Source organism: Serinus canaria, chromosome 8 (genome assembly GCF_022539315.1).
Source record: "Serinus canaria isolate serCan28SL12 chromosome 8, serCan2020, whole genome shotgun sequence".
In the NCBI taxonomy this organism is placed as follows: Eukaryota; Metazoa; Chordata; class Aves; order Passeriformes; family Fringillidae; genus Serinus; species Serinus canaria.
The window spans coordinates 24,157,087-24,179,899 of NC_066322.1; the positions used below are offsets into that span (position 1 = coordinate 24,157,087).

Genomic DNA, 22,813 nt, shown 5'->3' on the forward strand with positions numbered 1-22,813 from the left:
GGCTGAACTTAGTATTATTTTTTCCAGCAACACAGCCACTTTGACTGACTCTAAAAATACATAAATAAAATCACCTTAACAAAACTAATTGAGCATTTTTTGAAGCCTTTTGTTTCCTGGGAGTTTTTTAATCTTTGCCTTCCTTTAATACAAGAATTAACAGGAGTAGGATATTTTCTGCAAGACTACAGAGACCATCACCTCGCTGAATCAGCAGCCAGGCTTCTTTAAAAACCAAAGTAACCCCAGGAGTTAGAAAGTTCCATGAAAGCAGGGCATTAGTAGCAGATTCTGATACACTCACCATTCCACCTATCCCAGGGGTCAGCTGGAGCCCTCGCCCCACAGACTGTCTTCGAGTCATCTGGATTCTCTTTATGGGAAAGAAATGGGGGAAATTGTGTGAATGTGGTCCTGGAATTCTAACAACCTACAAGTGTTCAGTCAGAGCCAAGGATAGAAGCTAGATGAGTAAGCATGGCAATCATCATGGAATCACAGAATATCCTGAGCTGGAAGGGACCCACAAGGATCATCAAGTCCAACCCCTGCATGAAGGACAGGCCCAAGAAACTCAGGAAGAGCCTGAGAGCATTGTCCAAACACTCTTGGAGTTCTGACAGCCTTGGGGCTGTGCCCATTCCCTGGAGAACCTGTTCAGTGCCCCAGCACTCTCTGGGGGACAATACGTATATTATGGGCAAGTGACAGTAATCTTTTATTCAAGTCTCTACTGAATACAGGAAACTTTCACACAAAAATATTGTGATCCTAAGCCTCAGCACAAGTTAATGGTAAAGGATCATTTCAGTCAGGGTATTTCTGAAGAACTCCTGCTGTGATGTTTTAATTTACAAAATCTACAGGTCTTCAATAAGCATAATTGTGGGTCAGGCAATTTTCCAATAACTTGGAAAATAAACGGCAGCATTCCTTTGCCCCATCTACACTGGGGCAACTCATAAAAACCCTTCAAATCTGAGCTACAACCTGGCTAAGAAAAGCTTTTTGAGTGGAAATATCATCAGCCACTGACTGACATAGTACTGGTATAATCTAATAAGAATTCCAAGATAAAAAGCAGTAAGGCACTGGGGATGGATTTGTGTGTTCCCTGTCCAGCCATCATCTGCAGGATGACTAAACCCCTTTGCCCAGCTACCACTTCTATCACGCTGTACAGCTGGCAACATTTTCCCAATGGATTTTATTGATAAGAAATCATACAGCAATTTTTTTTCCAAGTCTCCTGAGGGACTGGAGCTGGTTTGTACCTGCACTGGGGGCCCCAGCTCCTGGGGAGGGGCGTGGATGGTGAGCCGTGGGGGCAGAGGGTGCGGGGGCCTCCGCGGGGACTGCGGGGGCCGCGGGCCCTGGCGCTCGGACGATGCCGATGGCAGGCTCTCGTGGGCAAACGTGGACTCTGCAGCACTCGTGCTCCCTTCTCCTACAACACAAATACACAGGGGGAAAACCCTAGGAACCAAGCTGAATACATGAAGGCAAATCTTCCAATGCTGCCATGAATTAACTCATTTTTCCCTTGCAAGCCTGGGGACAGCCCGGTATTGCTATGTAAAATCACTTGAAGAGGACTTGTGCCAGCTACAACTCCAGCACTGAAACAAAGTCTTAATTATTCAATTGCTGATTTAGAGACCGATTAATCCAGTGAGCCATTAAGTTTCCACAGCAACCAGAGCTTGAAGGATTTTCAAAGGAATTTAGAACAAATCCAGAAAAGACCATTTCAAAAGAATGCACACTGCACGTTGAAATGGCCTTTAGTATTTCACTGATATTTTAACTTTTAAGTGCAAATTTTAACGCATGGAAAAGAGCTTCTACATTTCCCTCCCCCTACCTAGACAGACTGTGAAGAAACATGGAATAACTGTACCACTGTTTTGGGAATCTGCTGCCCTCTGGTTGCTTTCAGCTCCTCCCATGCTCTCTTCAGTCTCTGTTCCAGGATCTGTACCATCAGCACCCTAAAATCCCACACAAACAGAGTATGACTAAACAAATTATAGGTTGTAAAGAGAATATAAAAGCAGTACAAAAGTATTCAGAAAGTAAAAAAAGTCAAATATATGACAATCTTAAATTAGGTTACAATACAGCATTAGGTTAATATATTCAACTGTATGAGATTTCAGAAGTTTTGAGTATCTGTGCATATACAAACCTGTACAATGTAGCCACCCCCATTTAATAACAACAGACAGAAATATCCAGCTCTTCAAAAGCCTCACCAACTTTGCAACTACAGTATTTGCTGCTGGCTCCTGTACTTTGTATTTTCATTCAGCCCTCTTAAACATTCCTAGTTGATTTTTCTTGTGAAAACACACCAGTTGTAAGAAATTACCATCACCCAGTACCATCCTTCAACTTCTGGGGATGAATTCATACCAGGATTTTCTCTTCCAAGCGTTCACATTTGTGCATTACAGCACTGATTTGTTGAAAGAAATTTACCAGGCTACAAAAGAAAGATACAAATCTCACCTCAGCATCATCTGCTTCATATCCATCATTGCCATCAGCACTACCAGTTCCTTCATTGCTGTCATCACCTTCATCTCCCATCCCTGTGTCTTCATCATCATCCTCATCCTCCTCTTCCTCATCATCATAATCCTGTGATGAAACAATAAAAGAGCCTTAGGGAAATGCAGAAAGGGGAGTGGAATAGGCTGGATGTGGTGCACAGATCAACACCCACCCAGACACTCCCTCTCTCCCTCTTCAACAGGTCAAGGGTAGGAAAGAAGATGGAAAAGCCTGAGGGCTCAGATAAAGGAAGGTAAAAGAAAAATTCAAGGTGAATTAGCAGGTAGCTTTAAAACACTACAAGTTCAGGCAATATAAATACAGACCACTTACTCAAAAATATTTTGATTACATTAATCCTGCCTCTAGAGTTTTACATCTGATGAAAGACAAAATCATAAAGGAATTCCATGATATACATACTTCCTGCTCCCCTTCATTTTCTTCATCGTCATCATCTTCATCATCACTATCAATTACAATCACATCATCCCTCTTGGACTGGCCATCCTGAGATGAAGAAGTGTTTTGTTGGTCTGACTGAAGGGACCCCAGATCTATTGGGATAGACTGGGAAGTCTCCTCGCTGTCCTCCATGGCCGCATACTCCCCCTGTGTCACACCCTGCCAAAGAGCAAAGGCAATCACCAGAACAAACCAAATTCACTGCACCACCATCAACAGCAACAGAACCAGACTCTGATCCTTAGAGGACAGCTACTGCTGTTCCTTAAAAACTGACCAGAGGAGAGGACTAAAGAGAATGTGACAGGTGACTGTCAGTGACTGAACAGTTCAAGCCTAAACTTTAAAACATTTTAAGTGGTTTCCATCGGAATCTGCAGGACTCCATTTGAGATTTCACTTCTAAATACACTGAGAGTTTTTGGGGCAGATGGCTATTTCTGCTGAAGATTTTTGCTCTTCAAATATGCTTACTTCTCCAATGGAGTCTTGTGAGTCTTGATTGTATGTTTGTGCCTCCACCTCTCCATCAGTGCTCTCTTCTGCTGTCACTTCCTCCTGGAAGTACAAACATTTTTCTCATTTAAAACACATCATTAGCCCTAAACATGTTTAAGATTTTTTTTACTTCTTTAATAAAAATTATCTTTTACCACAAAGATTATGGGCAACATTTTCTCCTGCTTCCTTAGCAATGCTTTTATCAAAAATCTTACTTCCCTGCCCTTGAGAAAAACAACTTCCCCAACTCACTGGACCTCAGCATACCTCAATCTTTTCAGAACCAAAATCAAATCAAAGTTTCCTATTCTACCTCCAGCCTTCCAGATCCTTAAGTGGTAATGTTCTTACACAATCCTGCCCTTTTCCTCTTAGGAAAATCCCTCTGGCACAGAGTTAATAAAATATCTTTGGCTTCCTTAACACTATGAGGTTGTCTCATCAATTTTATCCCTTTTTCACAGCACATCCCAAATCCCTCACACCAATATTCACATGCATCTTCTGTAGGCTTTTCCAGCAACTCATCTATTTTTCCCATCTCCTAAATACCCTGTATTTTTGTCCAGAATTACTGTAGATAAAGACCTTCTGAATCACACTGAAAGAAGTTCAAACTTCTTCCTCCTCAATTCCAGGATATGGCCCTCTCTCTTCCTCTCTAATCTTAACCTCTCTACAGGTTAAGACTTACATCATTCATTCTAACTGTTTAACCTCTGCCTTTTTAGATACCCAAATATAACTGCTTCCTCCCCAACAGATTAGAAAGTCAATTAAGAATTCACTGACTTGCTCTGAAGTAACACATTTTTTCTTCCCATTCAAATCCTACAAAGATTAAGTAGTAGCGTTTTATGTTTGTGCAAACCTCAGGCCCAACTCTCTGCATGATTCTCAGTTTCTTTGAGGTAGGTGCATCCACTGTTTCCTCAGAGATCTGGTCTGAGTTCTCCACAGTGTTGTCCTCCTCTTCCTCTCGGGAGCGTTTTGACAGTGAGGAAGTGGGGGTAGCTGAAACTGCAAAGACCTCTCAGTTATTTTCAGAGCAACACAGAGACAAACCAGAAATCAAAAGCTTTGCTATTTTCCTCTGAAGATCACCTCCACTTCTGCACTGAACGACAACAAATCAGAATTGCACTGAGCTGTTTCCTAGGCCAGGAAAACATCAACACCTTTAGTTACAAGTCTTAAGCTCTCAAGCCTTTATTCAAAGCTTAATTAACCCTAATTACAAGCCCCAGGGTACAACCCAAATATTTCTTCCACCATTTTTGCTTTGGACAAGTACACCCAAAATCTTTAAGAGTATCAGCTAGAAAAAGAGAACCCCAACAGTCTGTAGAAATGTTTCTTTTGGGAACAAATGTTCTATTTATACTGTGTAGGAAAAAGAGATGTGCAAGAGTGTATTACAGTGAGTAGCTTTAGAGTACTTCCTATATTTTAAATTCAAGCTTAAGTAGCTTACTCATGGCTCCTAAAATTAACCTTGCTCATAGTGCCATGGAAACAGAGCCAGCAAGGTTGAATGTTTTAAACCTTCAGAGCAAAGCTGCACTGAAAAAGACAAACACAAAGTTTTATTTTCTTTCTACTTTAAGGAATTCAGTGCCAACAGCATTTCAGAGGCACCATTTCTGACAGCTCAAGAAAGAAGCTCAGCTCTAGAAGTTCTTAAAGTGTACAGTGAACTAAGAGAGGGGGGGAAAAGGCTCAAACTGAAGTGAGGCCTGGTTGGCCAAGGGTCCAACTGGAGCTACCTACAAGGAACTACTGAGCAAGGCAGGCCTAAGAAATGACACCAACCTGTGCCAAACACGGCGGTGGAGGTGGAGGGTCTCTCTATCTGGGAGCTCTGCACCACCTCCACGATGGGAGGTGCTGGCTCCTGAGCTGCAGGCTCGATCTGAGCGTGGCTTTGCTGGGTGGGCTGCACAAAGGCAGTGGCCTGAGTCTGCTGCTGCACAGTCAGGATGGGCTGGGGCAGGGAGGTCTGCACGTTGGGGCTGGTGGAGCGCACGGAGCCGCTGGCACTCCCGAACACCGGGACATGCTCCACGGGTCCTTCCGACTGCATGGCTGGAAGGCAAACAGCAGCACAGTCAGGGTCTTCATTCATCCAGCACAGCTCACATTCTCCCTCTCAGGATGCCCTGAACAAGCACATTCAGTGTTCTGCAGATGAATTCATGTTATGCACATCTCCAGCTGAGGAACCATGAACTTTGCTGCAAGCAGAATGGTCATGGAAGTGCAACACGCCAAGAGACGCAGGGACAGTGACACTGTCTGTGGCCCTTCCAAACTGAGTGCCACCAACACTTCAAGGCAAAGGCAGCACTTCTGAGTACTGAGGATCCTTACACTACACTAAAAAGCTCACCTTCCTGAGTCTCCACCTGTGTTGTTGGCATCACTGTGGCTGTGGGGGTAGTGGTGGGATTGGTGACTGTGGCAGGTGTCACCATGGGACGGATGCTGGCTCTTGGAGTAGACTTATTCCCAGCCATTGCAGCAGCAGTCACTTTACTGGGAGTTGACACAACAGGAGTTGGTTTAATGTTTGCTGTTGGGGGATCTGAAGTGCTGGCACTGAAAAACAGGAGATTGGTTTCATCATGGTACAGAAAGCAGACTTTAAAAATAACAAACAAGTATATTTTCATAGCCAGAAACACTGTTTTTTTTTAAAGCTTTTAAATTTAAAAGCCTGAGAACAGCCTAAGGAATTGTCTTCAAAACTTTTTATAGTTGAAAAAGAGAGACACACTATGCCATCAATAGTATTTTATCCACCTTGGAGAACTGACAGGTTTCTTCCAAGGTAATCAAGTGGGAAATCTGGTAACAGATCAAAATGTTTGTACTGTTGGCTGTGCTGGGACTTTATTACAGTGAGTAACACATCTTACATCAAAACTGATTCACTCAATACAGAGAGTGACATCATCTCTTGGCTGAGACAAGGGACAGCCAAATTTTAAAAATTTTTTGGAATTCTTGCTGTCTCAAGGATGTATTTCATAATAGCTGAAAGGGAGTTTGTTATCACAGCTCAGTAGTACAGCAATATTTCCCATTTCAGAGCTTAGGCAAATGACTATTTTATCTTTTAGAGTTACCTGTTCAGTCCATTTCTCACTCTTGCACAAGAAAGATCCTTCCCAAAACCAAAAATGTTAAAGTTAACAATCAAAATTACACAACTTCAAGAACCTTGAAGTCGGAAAATGTTTTTTAAAAACCTTCCATGTTTCCCTGATACCATGTTCCTGGTGGCTAATATGCCAGTTTGACCCTTAAAAGCCCTATTGATAGGCATAGCTGAGAAAACAGGAGGAATGCACTATGTCTGTCAGTATCTTTGCAGCTGTTTAAGAACAATTATGAAAAGCCAGTGATTTGCTAAAAAGAAGAGCAACTACATTATGATAAACCCAAGAAGTATCAACCACAGAAACTCTGCAAACCCCTTGAACTCACATTCCTCTTTCACCTGAAGCTGGAGTAGACTTGAGTGAGATTTGCCTCTGCTGTTCTGGGACCTATTAGTTAAAAACCAGAAATATGTCAGGTACGTGTGAAACAGTGCAGGCAACATGGAAAACACTTGAGCACTTTGCTAACAAGTCTGTGAAAGAAATGCTTGTTAGGTATTTACCTGGGCAGACTCTGTAATTATGGCAAATTCCCTGAACCAAATCATACCAGCCATACCAAGTCTGGAAAACAATTTGGTAACTGCTCAGGTATTTTCTGAAGCTTTGAGATACGGACCCATTATACTGAATGCATGAGTAAAATACAAAAAAAAGGTTCTAGCATGAACAGCTCCTTGGCTGATTCACAGTGAATGGCAGAACTGCCTGCTTGTTAGTGCTGTGAACTCTGATAAGGGCAGGAAATTTAAATTAAGTTCTGAACCCTTACTGAGTCCAATCTGTGTATTTCCAAGAGCAGGGCGTGGTGGCACCTGAGTCCAGGCTGGGCAGTGGTGGCCTGGCTGCTGTCCCAGGGCTGCCTGGCAGTGTGTACATGCTGTACCTTGTTTGTGGACTCTGGGGGCTCATCACGCTGCTCGTGGTGCCGCTCCTGCTGCTCCCGGAGCTCCCTCTCCAGGCGGCAGATCCGCCCCTCGTACTGGGACTTCAGGGCGCTCATCCGCACCTCCAGCTCCGTCTTCTGCTCCTCCAGGGAGCTGCTCTTCTGCTTCCACTCCTCATTCTCCTTTGTGAGCTGCTCTTTTGTACCTGGTGGAACAGGAAAGGGTCCAGCCTTGCTGAATCTGCACACTGAACACCTGGGTGTTTTACCAGGTCACTGAAGTATTCTGAAATCCTAAAATGTTAAGCTATAAAAGGAGATCTGGGAGGCAATATAGACACTTTTCTTTTCAATTGCAATTAAATAAAAAGAAAATAAAGATAGAAAATATGTAATAAATATAGATAAATAAAAAGTTAAAGAAGTAGTCCCAAAAGAACAAGATGTTTTCAGCAAGCTCTTACACCATCATTCCTCTCAGTGACATTTAAAAACAGAGGAGACAATGTGTTTTGAAACTGTATTTAGAGAACGGGAGATTAAGCTGACCTGTTAGTAGGGCCAATCTGCTCTAATCAACAGAAGGATCAAAAATGTAATCATGTTGGCTGGCCAAAAGTAAGCAAAACTTTTCCTATGTCCAGTTGCAGCTACTTATGTACTTTTATCACCCCCTGCAGGAATTAAAATTTAAACTTTACAACAATCCCTGTAGCATTTCATCTAGAAAACACTTTTCAGTAAAATATGAAGCAGGCCGTATTTTTCAAGCATCCTGTCTAAAGGTTTTTCCTTTAGAAATAATCAAAATCTCTAAGGACAGAAAAAAAAGAAATACAATACCAGCTAACTGTGCAATTTTCTGCTTGGCTGCAAGCAAGGTCTTCCTTGTTTTCTCCTCCTTCTCTGTGATCTGTTGCCTGAGCTGCTCTTCCTGTGTAGTCTTCTCTTGTAGATCTTGATGGAAACGGGCCAGTTCTGCCTGTAGCTGCATTATTTGCTCCTGGAGATTTCTAACTTCAGTTTCCTTTTCTGTTATTGTCTAGGGAGGGAGAGAGATTGCAGTTGTTGGCCACAACCAACTACTTTGGCAAATATAGGGCCCCAGTTCCAAGAAGCTGGTAATAGCTGGCTACTGGATTAAGGTTAAAAGGCTTCTTATCAACAACAGTTCAGTCCTCTCTGAATGCAAGAGCTGGAGAAGAGCATTCTCTTTCCCACTTATTCCAGGAAATAATGTGAGACACATTAGACACAGGATTTATACCAGGCTTGAGATCTCTCCTTCCCAAGAAAGCAGAGGCCACAATTGGTCACTTCCCATATTTCTGTGACAAACATTAAAACACCCTCCCACTCTTCACTATTACACACTTAAGAGTGTGTGAAGAACAGTACTCTGAAATTACTCACTGTTCTTACCTTTTGTAAACTTTCAACCTGAGTCTCCAAATTCTTTGTCTTCACTTCAGCTTGACTGAGAGTGTCTTTTAGCTCTTGTACTTCCTGGGGAGAAACTTGGTCTTCTTGTGGTTCTGCCAAAGGCAGAGTTGATGATTCAGCAACCATCTGAAAGGCATCAAGGGGTACAAGGCTGAAGGGGACTATCTGATCACAATGTCACTACTTTCACAAGATGCTTTTGTGTGCCAAGTGATTGGTTTAAAAGTCCTGGACAAACCCCAGGAACACTAAGGAATGCTCCATTTCAGTTCTACCTACCTTATCATGCTGTGCTTTCAGCTCCTCATACTGAGTTTTGTACCTGCGACCGATTTTCTTGACCTGTGTTATAGTTTTCACTTTTTCCTGTATGTCAGCCACTTTAGCATCCAGTTCTTTCTGCAAAGTGTCCTTTTCTGTTCTTATTTTAGTTACTTCATCCTTCAGGTTCTGAACAAGATTCTGGCTTGTAGTCAAGGATGCATTAGTTCTAAATGACAAGAGATCAGAGGGAGATGCAAATAAGATGCTTGAAAACATATACACATTTCAATATCCCTTACTTATGTAAAATCACAGGCATTATCTGTAGTGGATTATATTTCCTAGGATTTTGCAATACAGAATAGAAATTATTCTAAAATATATTACTTTGAAATGATTTCAGCTAATAGACAGCTTGCAAAACAACTCTCACTTCACCTAACCTGCTGGTTATCAAGCCACAGAAAGAATACCAGAAGTTTCACAGTTACACAGAGACACTTAGGAAATTACACTTCCAGATACAGCTATAATTAGAATATTTTGCTTTGCACCAAACCTTTTACAAATTGACCAATACCACACCTGGCAACTTCTGCTTTAAGCCTGCCTGTTTCTTCACTCATCTGTTGGACACGCTTGGCATTTGCCTCCTTCTCAGAGAGCAGCTTTCGATACTCTTCGAGATCAGTGTCCTTCTGCTGGCTCAGTAAGTGCTGGAAGGGGAAGAAAACATGGGCATTTTTGTAAAATAATTACACAGTTATAGCCAGAAATCTCTTTGGATTAGAGCCACTGCTTTTCCATTTTGATATGGAATAGCCAACTTTGAAGCTGTGTGAACAATGCTTCATAAGTAAAACAAATTTCTTAGTTTTTTATTCTTCTGAAGAAAATGTAGCACTTTTTTCAGTTGTTTGACTGGTGGGCCTTTTTTCCACATGTTCTTCAAAAGGAGGCAATTCCCCACCTGAGTCCGGGCTTTCCAGCGTTTAACATCCTCTTCCAAGAGCTTCTTCTCAGCCTGCAGCATCCCACTCTTCTCACTGAGCTCAGCATTGGACTCTTGCAGGGGCAGGATGTCTGCCTCGAGCTTGCGTACCTGAGGAAGCACAGTAAGGGGTTACACTCTGCACCTCGGGAAACCGAAGGAATCTCTCAGGAAAAAGTCATGACAGAGTTTCTTTCCTAACTCTCTGCCTTCCAGTGGCCAGCTGAAGGAAGAGAAAAGGACAAAGACAACAGCAGAGGATGATCCTACAGAGAAAAAAAATATTGGTGCAGCATCCCAATCTTAGATGCTCACTCTGTACTTTGGTACAGGAGAGATTTTTAATGTTAAAATCCGATGCATTGGTTACCATTAAAACAAATGGTATCTCACTTTTAAACTCTTAATAAAGCTGTGCTCTGTTTTATATGTATTCTTGTGCCATTTTTAATGTGATTGCTGATAATAGCCTTGCTCCTGGTCTACCTCTAGCCAAGAATAAACACTGACTTTCAGGCTCATCTAAATGGAACTGAACTTCAAGCTTTCCAATACCATAGATGGACTAATGTCTTTTAAAATTGGAAATGGAGAGTTTCCTCATAAGTGTATGACTTCAAGGAACAATTATAATGTAAATCACATGTTTACTGTAATTAGCAATGGTATATCCTGACATTTAACCCATACACTGAACATCTGAAAGGTGTATGTGAAGCTCAGTACTAACCTTTGCTTGTATCTGCTGTAGCTCTTGCTCCAGCCTTTCCTTCTCTTCCCTTAACATCTTGTTGGTTTCTATGAGTATGTTCATGGTCTCAGTTTTCTTCATTAATTCTTCATGTTGTGCAATGGTTTTTGCTGTTACCTGTGGAAAGAGTCAACTCAATCATTTGTTGCTTGCACATGCACATATACTCTACCCATATCTGGTATAACACCACCATCTTGGAAAGCTCTCATGGCATTCATTATTTCATATGTACATTCAAGACATTGGAAAGTAGGAGATGGGAGGGGAAAAAAAAGATATAAAGATAATTTATGAGATTTTGGAATTGTCACACTCTCTCACAAGACTCAGAACAAGATACTTCATTCACTTATAAGCAATCTCAGTTAAAAAAAAAAAAAAAAAGTTTAAATTCTTTCAAAAATTCATTTTGGGGCACAGGCAGCCCCAGAACAGCTTTGTACTCATTGAAGTCACAAGCATTAACCCTCAGCCTACCTGCACCTTCTCCCTCTCAGCGTTGAGGCTGTCCTGCAGCTCCTGGAGCTCCCTCTCCAGGTGCTCCACTCTCTGGCGGTACCGCAGACTCTCCACCTGTGCCACCTCAAACCTCGTCTCTGCAATCTCCTTCTCCCGACGGATAAACCTGCAGGGAGGAGTTCAACACCACATCACACCAGGAAAATGTTCTCAGCTAGCACAACTACCTCCCACCAGCAAAAAACCACTTGGATTTTTAACATTACCCTTCAAGTATAAAGAAATACAGAATTATTTAAGTTCAAATCTAATTTATAACCCCAGGAAGGAACCCAGAGCTAAGGTTACCTAAGAATTTCTAGGATTTGTTCCTGGGATTTGCCTTCCTCACTGAGAGAAACATTTGCTGCAGTTGGGATGGCTTCTTTCATGGAAGTCACCATCTTATTGCTCATGCTCTCCAGCTGCTCATGTAATAATCGATTTTGTTTCTCCAGATCCTCACAGCGGGATGCAAGTTTTGAAGCTTCATCCTACAACAAAATCATTGACTGAATGTGTTTTCTGTGGCTGAATTTCTGTTAACTGAAAAAAACCCACTGAAACAACAAAGCCCATCACACCTTAATCATTCTCTCTCTCTCTTCCCAGGAGGCTTTGGATTCCAGGAGCTCAGACTCTGCTTTCTGAGCAGCCTCCTCCAGCTGCTGCCTCACAGCTGCATTCTTGGCGACTTGCTCTTTGATAGCCTGTAGTGCCTCCACATCGGCAGCATGAAGCATCAACTCCCGCTCATATTTGTTCTGAGCTTCAGAAGCCATCATTGCCTGCACAAAACCAGAATCAATGAACTCTGCTACCCTTATTTTGTGTGTTTGATGTGTACAAAGAGACAAAATCAAGTGACCACAAAGCAAGAAGAAAACCACTGCCCAAAATCTTTGCTATTCTCAAGCACAGGAAACATGGAAATGCCCATCTACTAAATTTGGAGTTGGATTAAACAGCCAAAAGTTTTTTGATATCCTTAAAACCAATTAGTGCTGCTGGAATTCTCATCTGCAGAAAAGTAAATTCCCTTTAAAAACCAGCTGGTAACAAGACAATCTTATCAGCTGCTGGTAAATATCACACAGCCCCACAGTCGTAAAAGATGACAATTATCTTTTGGGTTAGAAAAATACTTTCCCCATTGTCTTGTTGGGAGCATTTTCAGCCCCCTCCTCAGGGCATGAAGGCAGCAATTCATTAAAATCAGTTAATTACATTCCCAAGCCAATCTTTTTACATAATGAAACAGACCTTAGAAACAGAAACCTATTGCATTCAATAAGCAGCTGCTCCCAAAATAGAGAATGTGCTGTCCCAGCACTTTTCCTGCCTCCAGCAGTCTCTGAGTAACAAGTTTAGTTTTAAGCTCAACTGAAAGCTAACAAGAATTCTGCTGACCCTGGCTAAAATTGGCAAACACCACAAACATACTTGTTCCTGGCAGTCCCTCCTGGCCTGTTGTTCATTATTCAGAGCTGTGCTGGCTCTCTGAAGAGCTTCCTGAACTTCTGACTGCACAGCTGACAGACTCTTCTTCAGTTCTGAAAGCTGCAGTGACAGGGGAACAACAGACACAAAGTAAGAACAAACCCAGGACTAAATGGCAAAGTATTTGCAGAATACTGAACACAGTCTTTCATAATGGTGATTATTTTATTACTTATAGATTAAAATTAGTACTAAAATAGACAAATACTTTCTACATTTTGACTTATTAATATACAGAGGTCTTTCCCAGTAAAAATATAATTCTTTACTTTCAGAGTTGGGCCTGCAGTAATTCTAGTTACAGTCATTTTGTTTCCTTTTGAAATGAGAAGCTGAGGAAGCTTTGTCAAAGCCCATTCCTGGGGACTCTCAGGGAGGGTCAGTGCATACCTGCTGCTCCATGTTCTCCACAGCTTTGCGCTTCTCCTCCTGCAGTTCTTGTTTTTCTTTTTCTGACTCCATCAACTTCTTTTCCAGTTGTGCCTGATATTCTGAAGACTCCTTCAGACGAGCTTCAACTGTTGTACGAACTTCCTCTGTCACCTTCATTAAAATCCATCAAGAGATCCATTTTTTATCCAGTTAAATACATTATTCTGATACAAAACTGGAATTTTGTTAACAATTTAAAGCCAGAATAGGTATTCTCAGCATCTAATTTAGAACAACACTGAAAATGTGGAAAATCACAAACAGCAATGAATCCTTGCTCTAAAAAACAATTAAAGTAAATAAAAATAAGTAATTAACACTTACTTGTTTTTCCTTATTGAGGGATTCCTCCAGGCTAAGAACCATGGCCCTGTACTGCTCCACATTACTGGAACTAGTCTTGAGCCTCTCTCTCAAGTCATTGACTTGCTCCTCAGCTTGTCTCAGACGACTCACAAGATCATCCACATCTTCATTTGTACTAGGCTGACCTGCCATGTTAGGAGACATTCATTAACTGAAGTTTAACTTAGTCTTAAAATCACTGTTCTCTTGAAAACTAAAGTAACTTTTGGATAATAAGACAATAAAAACAATTACTTTCACAAAGCTTCCCTAAATAAAACTGTAAGCCCGCCCTCACCAAAATAAAGGCTTATAATAAACACTGTTGACTATTTAAAACTATGTAGCTTAATAGATTTAAGCTCCTTCAAATAATAAACTTAATCCTTTAAGAAGTTTTGCATTATTTTTCCTCTTTGTCAAAGATTGCTTGGATGTGAATTTTACATTAACAAATCTTGCTGGTTATCATCTGTCTGAATTGCAGTAACACAGTGATTTATTATTTAGTGTACTGTTGGCCCAATTCTAATTATTATGGACTGTGAATTTTACCATTCTGCAGATGGCAATGCTTAGCATAAAGAGAAATTAACTGAAGAGGAGGATTTTACCTTTCCCTGGAGGCCGTTGTGAGGACTGGGATGTGAGCTGGGCCTCAGTGTTGTTCAGCTGCTGTTTCAGCATGGCGTTTTCCTTCTGGGCATTCTTCAGGAGCTCCTTTGTGTTGATGTGACGATTGGTCTCCGTCTCCAGCTGCCTCTTCAGGTCCAGGATATGAACCTGCAAGCACAGGGTTCTTCAGTTTACAATTATTCCCAAATGGCAGAGGCCAAGTGTGGCTCTGCATGTCAGGTATGGAGAAGAACACGCTGCACTCTGGCAGAAGCACCTGGGGCTTTATTTTCTTCCAAACAAGTGCAGCACATTTACACTCACCTCCTGATTCTTGGTAAGGGAATGTCTTTGTTCCACCTCACTTTCCAGTTTCTTCTTCAGCTGAGATATCTCACGTTCAAGCTTTTCTATCTGATTATTGAGTCTCTGCTTTGTTTCTGTCTCAGATCTTTCGAGTATTCCCTGTAAAAAGAGACCAATGCATTTTGTTTACAACATACCTCAATAATTTTCTTCTGAATTACTGCAGCACTTCATACAAAGTTGTCACAACACTTCTCCCACCCCAAGAATAATTAAATAATAGGTAGATACAGAAAATATTGAAAAGTAGTGCTTACAATGTTTGACTTCGCTTTGAAAGGTTTCATTGATGATGTTAATACAATAAATATTATTAGAAGAATATCTACTGTCCATGCAGTCTAATGCCACGGACTAAAACACCTCCAAAAGATCTACCAGAGAAAAAGAATTCAGTCACATGATAAAATGTGCACCCTTAAATACATTCTTTGTATTGCCATTACAAATTTTATCCTTTCACTTTGTTTCATGTGTTTTGTTTCCATTTGATTGTGAAAATCCTTCACATCAACTCAGAATTTTCAGGACTTTGCCCAGGTAAATAACAGAGTATCATAATGTTGGATAGGAATCCCAAACTTGCTGAAACAAGTTGCTGAAGTATTTTATATTGTGTTGATTTGTAACCACAAAAAAGTCCACATCAAGACCCAATCCTTTGAGTCTTTTCTTTGATTTTCATCAGTATTCATTGAAAAGCCTGACAGACCCAATCTGGGCATAAGAATAGCACCACATACCTGAATTGTTCTCAAATTAGTGAGCAGCAAGTTCTGTCCTCTTTGTTCAACCAGCAGAGAGTCACGCTGCTGAGTCAGGCGCACATCTGACATCTTCAGGATATCCTTCTCTTTTTTCAAGTTTTCTGCTCTCACCTTTAAGACAACAAATTATAAAAACTTTGTTGTCAATCCCAAATCCATCCATTGAATTTAGTATTATTTAAAAGTCTGTGTGAATTAAGCCAAGAATAGTAAGAACAGAACAACTGAACATTCTGTTTTCCCTGAGAACTGAAACACCTTGGAATGTTCTTACATCTCCACTCTTCACTTGAGACATAAGGAAAACTCTCGTGCTACCTTGAAAAACCCTGCAGTGCCACACACTGTTACTGACCTCTGCCACTGCCAGTTTTTCATTAGCTCCCCTCAGGTCCTGAGTCATGGTGTTAATGATCTGCTCCTGCTTCTGAGTGGTCGCTGTGAGCTTCTGAGTTCTCTCGTGCAGGGAGGTGATTTCCCGGCGATAGCCTTCCACGTTATCCTGCAGCATCTCGTACCTTCCAGGGAACACAGCAAAGCAAGTCTGCCACAGTGCACTGTCCAGCTCAACAGGGGCATGCACACTGCTGTGTGTTTCATGGTTTTATGCTTCAGTTTGCACAAATGTGCCTCACTCAACTACAGCTTCTGCTTTTGAGCCCACCTGCACTATTTCCTTTATGCTCTTACACAGAATAGACAGTATCAATATTTAGGTGAGCAAACTGTTTAGGCTGCAAAAATCAAGCAGCCATATAACATGTAAGGCAATGACATTATGTAGCTGAATTACCGTTTGGAGGCAAATTCCAGCTGTGTGGATATCTTGGCATTTTGTGACCTCAAGTCTGTGACCTGCTCCTGAAGCTTTTCATTCTGTTCATTCAGGAGCTTGTCATTCTCTGCCTTTTCTTTTTTATAGTTCTCAAAAACTTCCTGTAACTGCAGAAAAGAACAGACATAAAAGTGCTTACCAAAAGCAAGTAAAAAGAAACAGGGACAGCTTTGTGCAGTGTCTACTGAAAAATGTACCTGTTTAAGAGCAGCCTTGGCCTCCACAGTCTCCACAGACTCACTCATGGACACTGGAGCAGAAGTTGCCATGGACTGAGGTAAATTCGGGCGCTTTGGAGTAGATGTAAGACAGATCTCCTCTGGCAACATACCTGAAGCTACAGGAAGGTAAAGAGAGTTTTAAAGCAACACTTCTGCTTGCCACAGCAGATCATACAGCCCCTGCAGCCTAGGTACCTTGCAGAGGAATGACGGCCCCCGTGGTCTGGGTGAGCAGGATGCGGAACATGTCCCGCTGGCGGATGATGGACTCCACGAGCTGCAGCTGGTGCTGCCGCGACTCCCGCAGCTGCTGCAGCTCACTGAGAGCCTCGTCCAGCTGGCTCTGCAGCTCAGAGATCCTGAAACAACAACAACAGCCTTCAACAACACACACAGGCACATCCAGGTGTTCTGGGCCCCTTCCTTCTACAAGGACAGTGAGGGGCTGGAGAGTGTCCAGGGAAGGGAATGGAGATGGAGAAGGCTCTGCAGCAGCTAAGGGAGCTGGGAAAGGGGCTCAGCCTGGAGAAAAGGAGGCTCAGGGGGGACCTTCTGGCTCTGCACAACTCCCTGATAGAAGGGAGTATCTGGGGGATGGGGCTCTGCACCCAGGGAACAGGGATAGGACAAGAGGAAACAGCCTCAAGCTGTGCCAGGGGAGGCTCCAGCTGGACATCAAGATGAATTTTTTCACAGAAGGGGCTGTTAAGCATTGGAAGGGGCTGCCCAGGGAGGTGGTAGAGTGCCCATCCCTGGTAGTGTCCAAGGAAGGCCTGGATGTGTCACTCAGTGCTCTGGGCTGGGGATATCTGGGACACAGCTTGGACTCAATCCACGACATCTTTCCCAAACTTCATGATTCTGTGAACCCATGACAGAATCCTGCAGAGTTCCAGAAGACAGGCCTTTGGGCTGCCATTTGCAGATGAAAAAGAAAGCAGGTCTATTTCCTGAACAGCAGAATTCTATTCACGTGAATAACTTAAAAAATGTCAGTAGCATGAGCAGAGTCAGGCTAAGAACCTTTCACACAGAATTCACACCTGTGGCCTTTACAGTAGTGATTTAGATTTTGCATACATGCAGTTTTTTGTTCAGCTAAGGAATAAAAACATATCTTTTTGAAAAACTGCTCTGTTGTGTGAAATTAGTCACTAGAAGATTGACAATTATTTTTACTTCAGGTCCTGATATTTTTACTTCAGGTTTTGATGACAGGACCTATTATAAGATATAAAGCCATTTTAATAGAAACCTGAAGGCCCTATAGCTTAATAAGAACTTGCTTTTATGAGTTATTTAGCTGCTGCACACAATTAATAACAATCAGAAGTAAAAAAATGAAAAATGTTTGAATAAATCCCAGTTACTAATTAGTACAAAGTTAATGAAAAGGAAGGGGTGACCTACTTAGACGATGTTGTTTCTTGCTCCTCTTTTTCTCTTGCCTCCCCCAGCTCCCGAAGAGCCACCAGGAGACGCTGATTCTGCTGCTGAAGTTCTTGGATATTTCTGTAGGAGACCAGGTGCTGAGTGATCACTTCAGAGGAGCTGCTGATGTCAGCAGAGCTCACTGCTTCATCACGGATCACGTGGTTGCCTCTGGCTTCTTCCAGTTCCATTAACAGCACACAGATCTGAAAGAGAATAGAATAGTCCTTGTGTAAGGCCTGCACAAACTCTAAAGTTTGCTGTGAAAAACAACATGTTAGGAATAAAGGACTTGGAAATTAAGGGGTTTTCCCTAAAATGTGCAGACAATTATAATCAATAATCCTTGTAAGATAATTATATGACAGAAAAAATAAGCTTGACAAAGGCAACAAATTGAAAGTACATGAACTGTTCAGTTCTGTGAACAGATCACAGGAGAGTCCAACCCAACAAAAATTTATATAGATGAATTTTTCACGTCAGATGCTTAACAATATTATCCTAAAGCAGCACCACTTCTATCCAGCTAAACTTATTCCAGTTTTGAAAGCTGTCCTGAGGAGAAGCTTTAATGTCACTAAGGTACTCAGGACAACCAAAGTCTCCATGACTGTGGTTGAATGCAACTTCCAAGTAAACATCTGAAATGCAGCAGCACAAGAATACACAACTGCAAAGAGCACATTTAACCACAGCAACATTTCCTGTACCTGCTGGGAGAGATCCTTCACTCGCACCTCCAGTCTCTGGCTCTCCCTCTCAAAGAAGGAGGCGTGTTTGTTGGCCTGGTCAGCGCTGTCCTGCAGGCGATGGATCTCCTGCAAGCACACCAACAGGAGTAAACATCACACCTCAACTGGACACATTCCTTTCCAGAGAGATAACAGCATGTGCAGACATGCCTGGGGAACCAAACTTCTCCTTAAACTCCAGGTGTTCTGGAATCAAAAGCCATGTTCTTTTGTAATGTATTGGTGCATCCTTTAAAACCAGTGGGAAGGGAGCACTGAAGTTCAATTTTATGTCAAATAAACACTAAACTTTTTTACAGTGAATCTACTCTCTCAGAAAATCAAATCACCCTATTAAAAAATTCCAAAATACGTTGGTTCTGTAAAATACTTTGTACAGTTCCAGAAATCCCAAGCCAGAAAGTCCAACATGTCCTTTCCCATAATAAAAGTTGACTGAAAGATCCTCTTCATAACTTACAACAGCAATTAGGTTTAAAGATTTTTAAATTATTTTGTTTTCCAAAATTATACATGCTTTTACTTTATACCAACCTTCATAGCTTGTTCAAGTTTTGCAGACAGACTTGCAACAGCTTTTTGGGAACGCTCATATTCTTCACGCTGACGTTTTAAGATTGGGGCTTTGGCTTCTACTTCCTGCACTATTTCATCCAAATATTTATTGATTCTCCTATTCTCCAGCTTTTCCATATGCAACTGATCCTGAGTTTCTACGTAGGCATTGTACAGCTGCAACAAAAAAGTTTTGGTTTGGTTTTGATATGCTTGTACAGATCTCTTTAAAAAGATCCACTGGTAATGATATAGTTCATACCTTAAGGCACTGCAATCTTACACAACTGAATTCAGAAAAACAAGTTAATTCAGAAAAACAAGGGGGACTTTAAAAGAAGTCTACATAAAAGGTGTAAGTTTAAAGCAAATTTAAAACAACAGAAATATCAAAATCAGTAACACAGTATAAAGGAATTTAATGGCTGGACAAAACAGTCAGTAACAAATAATAACAACACAAATTGCATAAACAGAAGTGCTAAAATCCCCTAGAACCTGTATGATCTATTGTTATGTTAAGTGTTTGCAAGTATAGACCAAAAGCACAGGAGTACAGATTAAAAGATTACGTAAGCAAGCAAAAAAAGGCTGCTCCTGCCAAAAAATGCATATAGAAAGTAAGTTTATATTAACGAAACCCACCTATTTCTGAATTTTTGATCTACATGATCTGATTTGATCTACATTTGATTCAACAAGTATGACATGTTGAAAAAGATCTCATTAACTTAGCAAGAGAAGTCTGCCTCAAGTAAGACTTCCTTGCCTTCATCAGGCATGACCTCAAACCCAAAGAGTGCCCCAAGGCCGAACCTTTCTGTTCTCACAGTGTCACTGATGGCATCCAAGGGCTTTGCTGCTGGAGAAGTTGTGTTCACTCACCTCAGTTAACTTCATTCCAGGCTTGACCACTTTGGCCACTGCTGCAGCAGTGGGAGACATGGCTGCCAGCTCCTCCTCAGACAGGATGGCTCCTGGAACACAACCCCACAATTACCATCCAAAAGCTGCAATAATCCCCACCAATAATACTCTTAAATATCGTATCTGACTGGCTTTATCTGAATTGCTGAAAAGCTGTTACTATTAGGACTCCTAACATTTAAATAATTTCAGAACATGAGCAGTTGAAATAGCTGGAGCAAGGCTTAACCTCAGGGTTTTTATCACACTGTCAGAAGCTTGGAGTAGCAGATCACTGGTTTATTTTCACTAAATTAACACAGGGATAGAGCAAATGTACTCCATACCTCTGTTACTTCCTGCTCTCTACCCTTTAGAAACTATGCATATGTAGGAAACAACAAAAAAGATAGAACTAAAACAGTGAATACTGAGCAAAATTTAATGTTAGACAGAAATTTAAAGACAAGATGTTTGCTCACTCTTGCCTTTTTTTTAAAATCTTAAAATAAAGACCAGTTTACTATCTCAAATTCCCTCTCCAGAAAAATCAATAAAAGCAGTTTTATTCAGGCTTTAAGAAAAGTTTCCCCTGCATTTTCTTTGGAAAGATAACAGATTAACAAAAGAACTTCAAAAAATCTATGACAGAAATGCACTTTCTGCTGAGGAAAGCATATTTATATACATATATAAGCATATGTATATATATGAAAAAGCTTCTAAAACGAATTCCTACAAATTACCAAAGATGACATTAGATTAATGCAGCTGGTTCTTAGAGAAATTCAGTACAATATCCTTGAAAGATCATAAAAGCCCAAGAATTTCTGCATTTCAGATGCCAGCTTATCCCACCTTTGCGCTTCGTAGCCGACAGTAAATCATTGGCGTTCTCCAGCTCCTTCTCCAGCTTACTGATCTTCTCTCTCAGCTCCTTTTCCATGGTGGCTTTTGATTCCTCCACTTCAGCCAAATGCTCCTGGGCTGCTTTATTAGCTACAATTCAATCAGACAAGCAGGTTATGTGTTGTGATTGTATCAGAACTGAGCTGTGTACCTTAAATTTTACTTTATATGATCTGCAGAAGTTCATATGCTAAATATGAACTTCTGTTCATATATAAATATGAACTTCTTATCAGATAAATATGCTGATAAGAAAATTCAGCAGTGTGTGAAAAGCATGAACCACTCACTATCACCTTTGCTTAGAAAAGGGCAAAAGTATCAACTGTCCTTAGCAGTGAAAAGGAGCCTAAACTAAAAAGCTAAAGTGAAGACATATCTTGCAAAATTATCAAAATCCATAGTAAAATTCCAGGTGTATTTGAAAATAGTTCCTTAACCATCAGTAAATTCAACTAGTCAGGTACAGATTTTGTTACAAAGGGACTGACATTTCCATCACCCCGCAAGCCCAATGAAATTCCTTTCAAGAACAAAAAACCCCCATTTTTCAGAGCATCAGGGTACTCCAAGGAGCCCAACTGCTCTCCTCCCTTTGCAAGCTTACCTTCCCCTGCTTCCTTCAGGAGCTTGTGCAGCTCTTCCACTGCTCCTGTCAGCTCATTGCTCTTTGCCTCTGAGTCATCAGCAGCACTCTGAAGAAAGCATTTTAGCTCACCTTTAGTACATAGCAACAGCAGCCCCATGTTTACAAGAAATCTTAAACTGACCACAAATCATGAACAGTTTTCTGCAAAAAATGCTGAAAGAGTCACCCAAGCTGGTCAGTCCTTTCCATGTGGATTGTCTCACTTTGATGCAAACTGCTTGAGAGTAAGAAGCATCAGACACTGATTTGATGTGGCAATTCCCACATCAAACCCCAATACAACGTATGTATAACCTTTAGCTGTTTACAGCTGCTGGTTTTTCCTTCTTCTGACTAAAAAAAACTGGGAATTTTCAGTACTCTATTTCAAACAGTCTGAAAAAATAGTATTTTTAGGGACTCATATTATATAACAGTTTATGTTTCTTTGTTTCTAGCTCGAGATCTCCCAAGTGCAAAGCTGTACAATGTTTATTTGGTGTTTGTGCAAGACAGCTCACAAAGCAGAGCTCAGTAACCTGTGCACTAAAATGTGCAAACCAAAGAGCAGGCAGCTGTACATTTCAGCTGACTTAGTTAGAAGGTTATGTGGTATTTTTCACTCTTTGAGCAAACAGAACAAATATTATTTCTTCAGATGGTGTGCTTTTGACATAGTACAGGATATTCAGCTGGGTCCTAACCAAGTCACCAATACTTGCAGTGCTCAGAAATGAACTTCTAACTCAGAAAAATCTTTTCCATAGTCATACTTTCCACATAAACTTTTACCTTCCAAGAGATCCTAAGAGAACCACATTTTTACAAAATGAAGTCTCAAAATACTTCACATAAAATTACTATTTCAACCCCAGTTGCTTATTTTCCAAGATATTCCAAACAATGTAAGAGTCTAAATGCTGACTAAGACAGCAGCAAAGAAAATAATGTTCTGCATGTTTCACAAAGTCCTGCAATGGAAGTTAGTCATTCCACATCCAAATTTTGTGGGGAAAAAACCTCCAA

The 22,813-nt window shown here is 41.1% G+C and overlaps 1 protein-coding gene across 5 annotated transcripts in view; it reads right to left on the reverse strand.

The window, feature by feature from the left end:
* The window catches only part of TPR (translocated promoter region, nuclear basket protein), a 33,325-nt gene that overhangs the window by 4,991 nt on the left and 5,521 nt on the right, over positions 1-22,813 (reverse strand). For 3 of the 5 annotated variants that reach the window (XM_018912008.3, XM_009088424.4, XM_018912006.3), the window contains exons 9-44: positions 21,767-21,854; positions 21,109-21,249; positions 20,230-20,321; positions 19,324-19,521; positions 18,748-18,855; positions 18,014-18,240; positions 16,799-16,962; positions 16,580-16,719; positions 16,341-16,489; positions 15,903-16,065; positions 15,524-15,658; positions 14,739-14,879; positions 14,414-14,582; positions 13,779-13,945; positions 13,413-13,565; positions 12,966-13,082; positions 12,107-12,310; positions 11,832-12,016; positions 11,502-11,649; positions 11,001-11,138; positions 10,250-10,381; positions 9,865-9,995; positions 9,295-9,505; positions 8,995-9,141; positions 8,416-8,614; positions 7,573-7,778; positions 7,012-7,073; positions 5,912-6,120; positions 5,335-5,607; positions 4,394-4,542; positions 3,496-3,579; positions 2,980-3,180; positions 2,512-2,643; positions 1,901-1,991; positions 1,275-1,447; positions 305-373 (exon numbers count right to left, since the gene is read on the reverse strand). In XM_018912008.3, the coding sequence (XP_018767553.2) occupies positions 305-373; positions 1,275-1,447; positions 1,901-1,991; positions 2,512-2,643; positions 2,980-3,180; positions 3,496-3,579; positions 4,394-4,542; positions 5,335-5,607; positions 5,912-6,120; positions 7,012-7,073; positions 7,573-7,778; positions 8,416-8,614; positions 8,995-9,141; positions 9,295-9,505; positions 9,865-9,995; positions 10,250-10,381; positions 11,001-11,138; positions 11,502-11,649; positions 11,832-12,016; positions 12,107-12,310; positions 12,966-13,082; positions 13,413-13,565; positions 13,779-13,945; positions 14,414-14,582; positions 14,739-14,879; positions 15,524-15,658; positions 15,903-16,065; positions 16,341-16,489; positions 16,580-16,719; positions 16,799-16,962; positions 18,014-18,240; positions 18,748-18,855; positions 19,324-19,521; positions 20,230-20,321; positions 21,109-21,249; positions 21,767-21,854 (5,496 nt within the window). The remainder of the gene's footprint in view (positions 1-304; positions 374-1,274; positions 1,448-1,900; positions 1,992-2,511; positions 2,644-2,979; positions 3,181-3,495; positions 3,580-4,393; positions 4,543-5,334; positions 5,608-5,911; positions 6,121-7,011; positions 7,074-7,572; positions 7,779-8,415; positions 8,615-8,994; positions 9,142-9,294; positions 9,506-9,864; positions 9,996-10,249; positions 10,382-11,000; positions 11,139-11,501; positions 11,650-11,831; positions 12,017-12,106; positions 12,311-12,965; positions 13,083-13,412; positions 13,566-13,778; positions 13,946-14,413; positions 14,583-14,738; positions 14,880-15,523; positions 15,659-15,902; positions 16,066-16,340; positions 16,490-16,579; positions 16,720-16,798; positions 16,963-18,013; positions 18,241-18,747; positions 18,856-19,323; positions 19,522-20,229; positions 20,322-21,108; positions 21,250-21,766; positions 21,855-22,813) is intronic. The other 2 variants (XM_018912009.3, XM_018912007.3) reach the window with 2 other exon arrangements.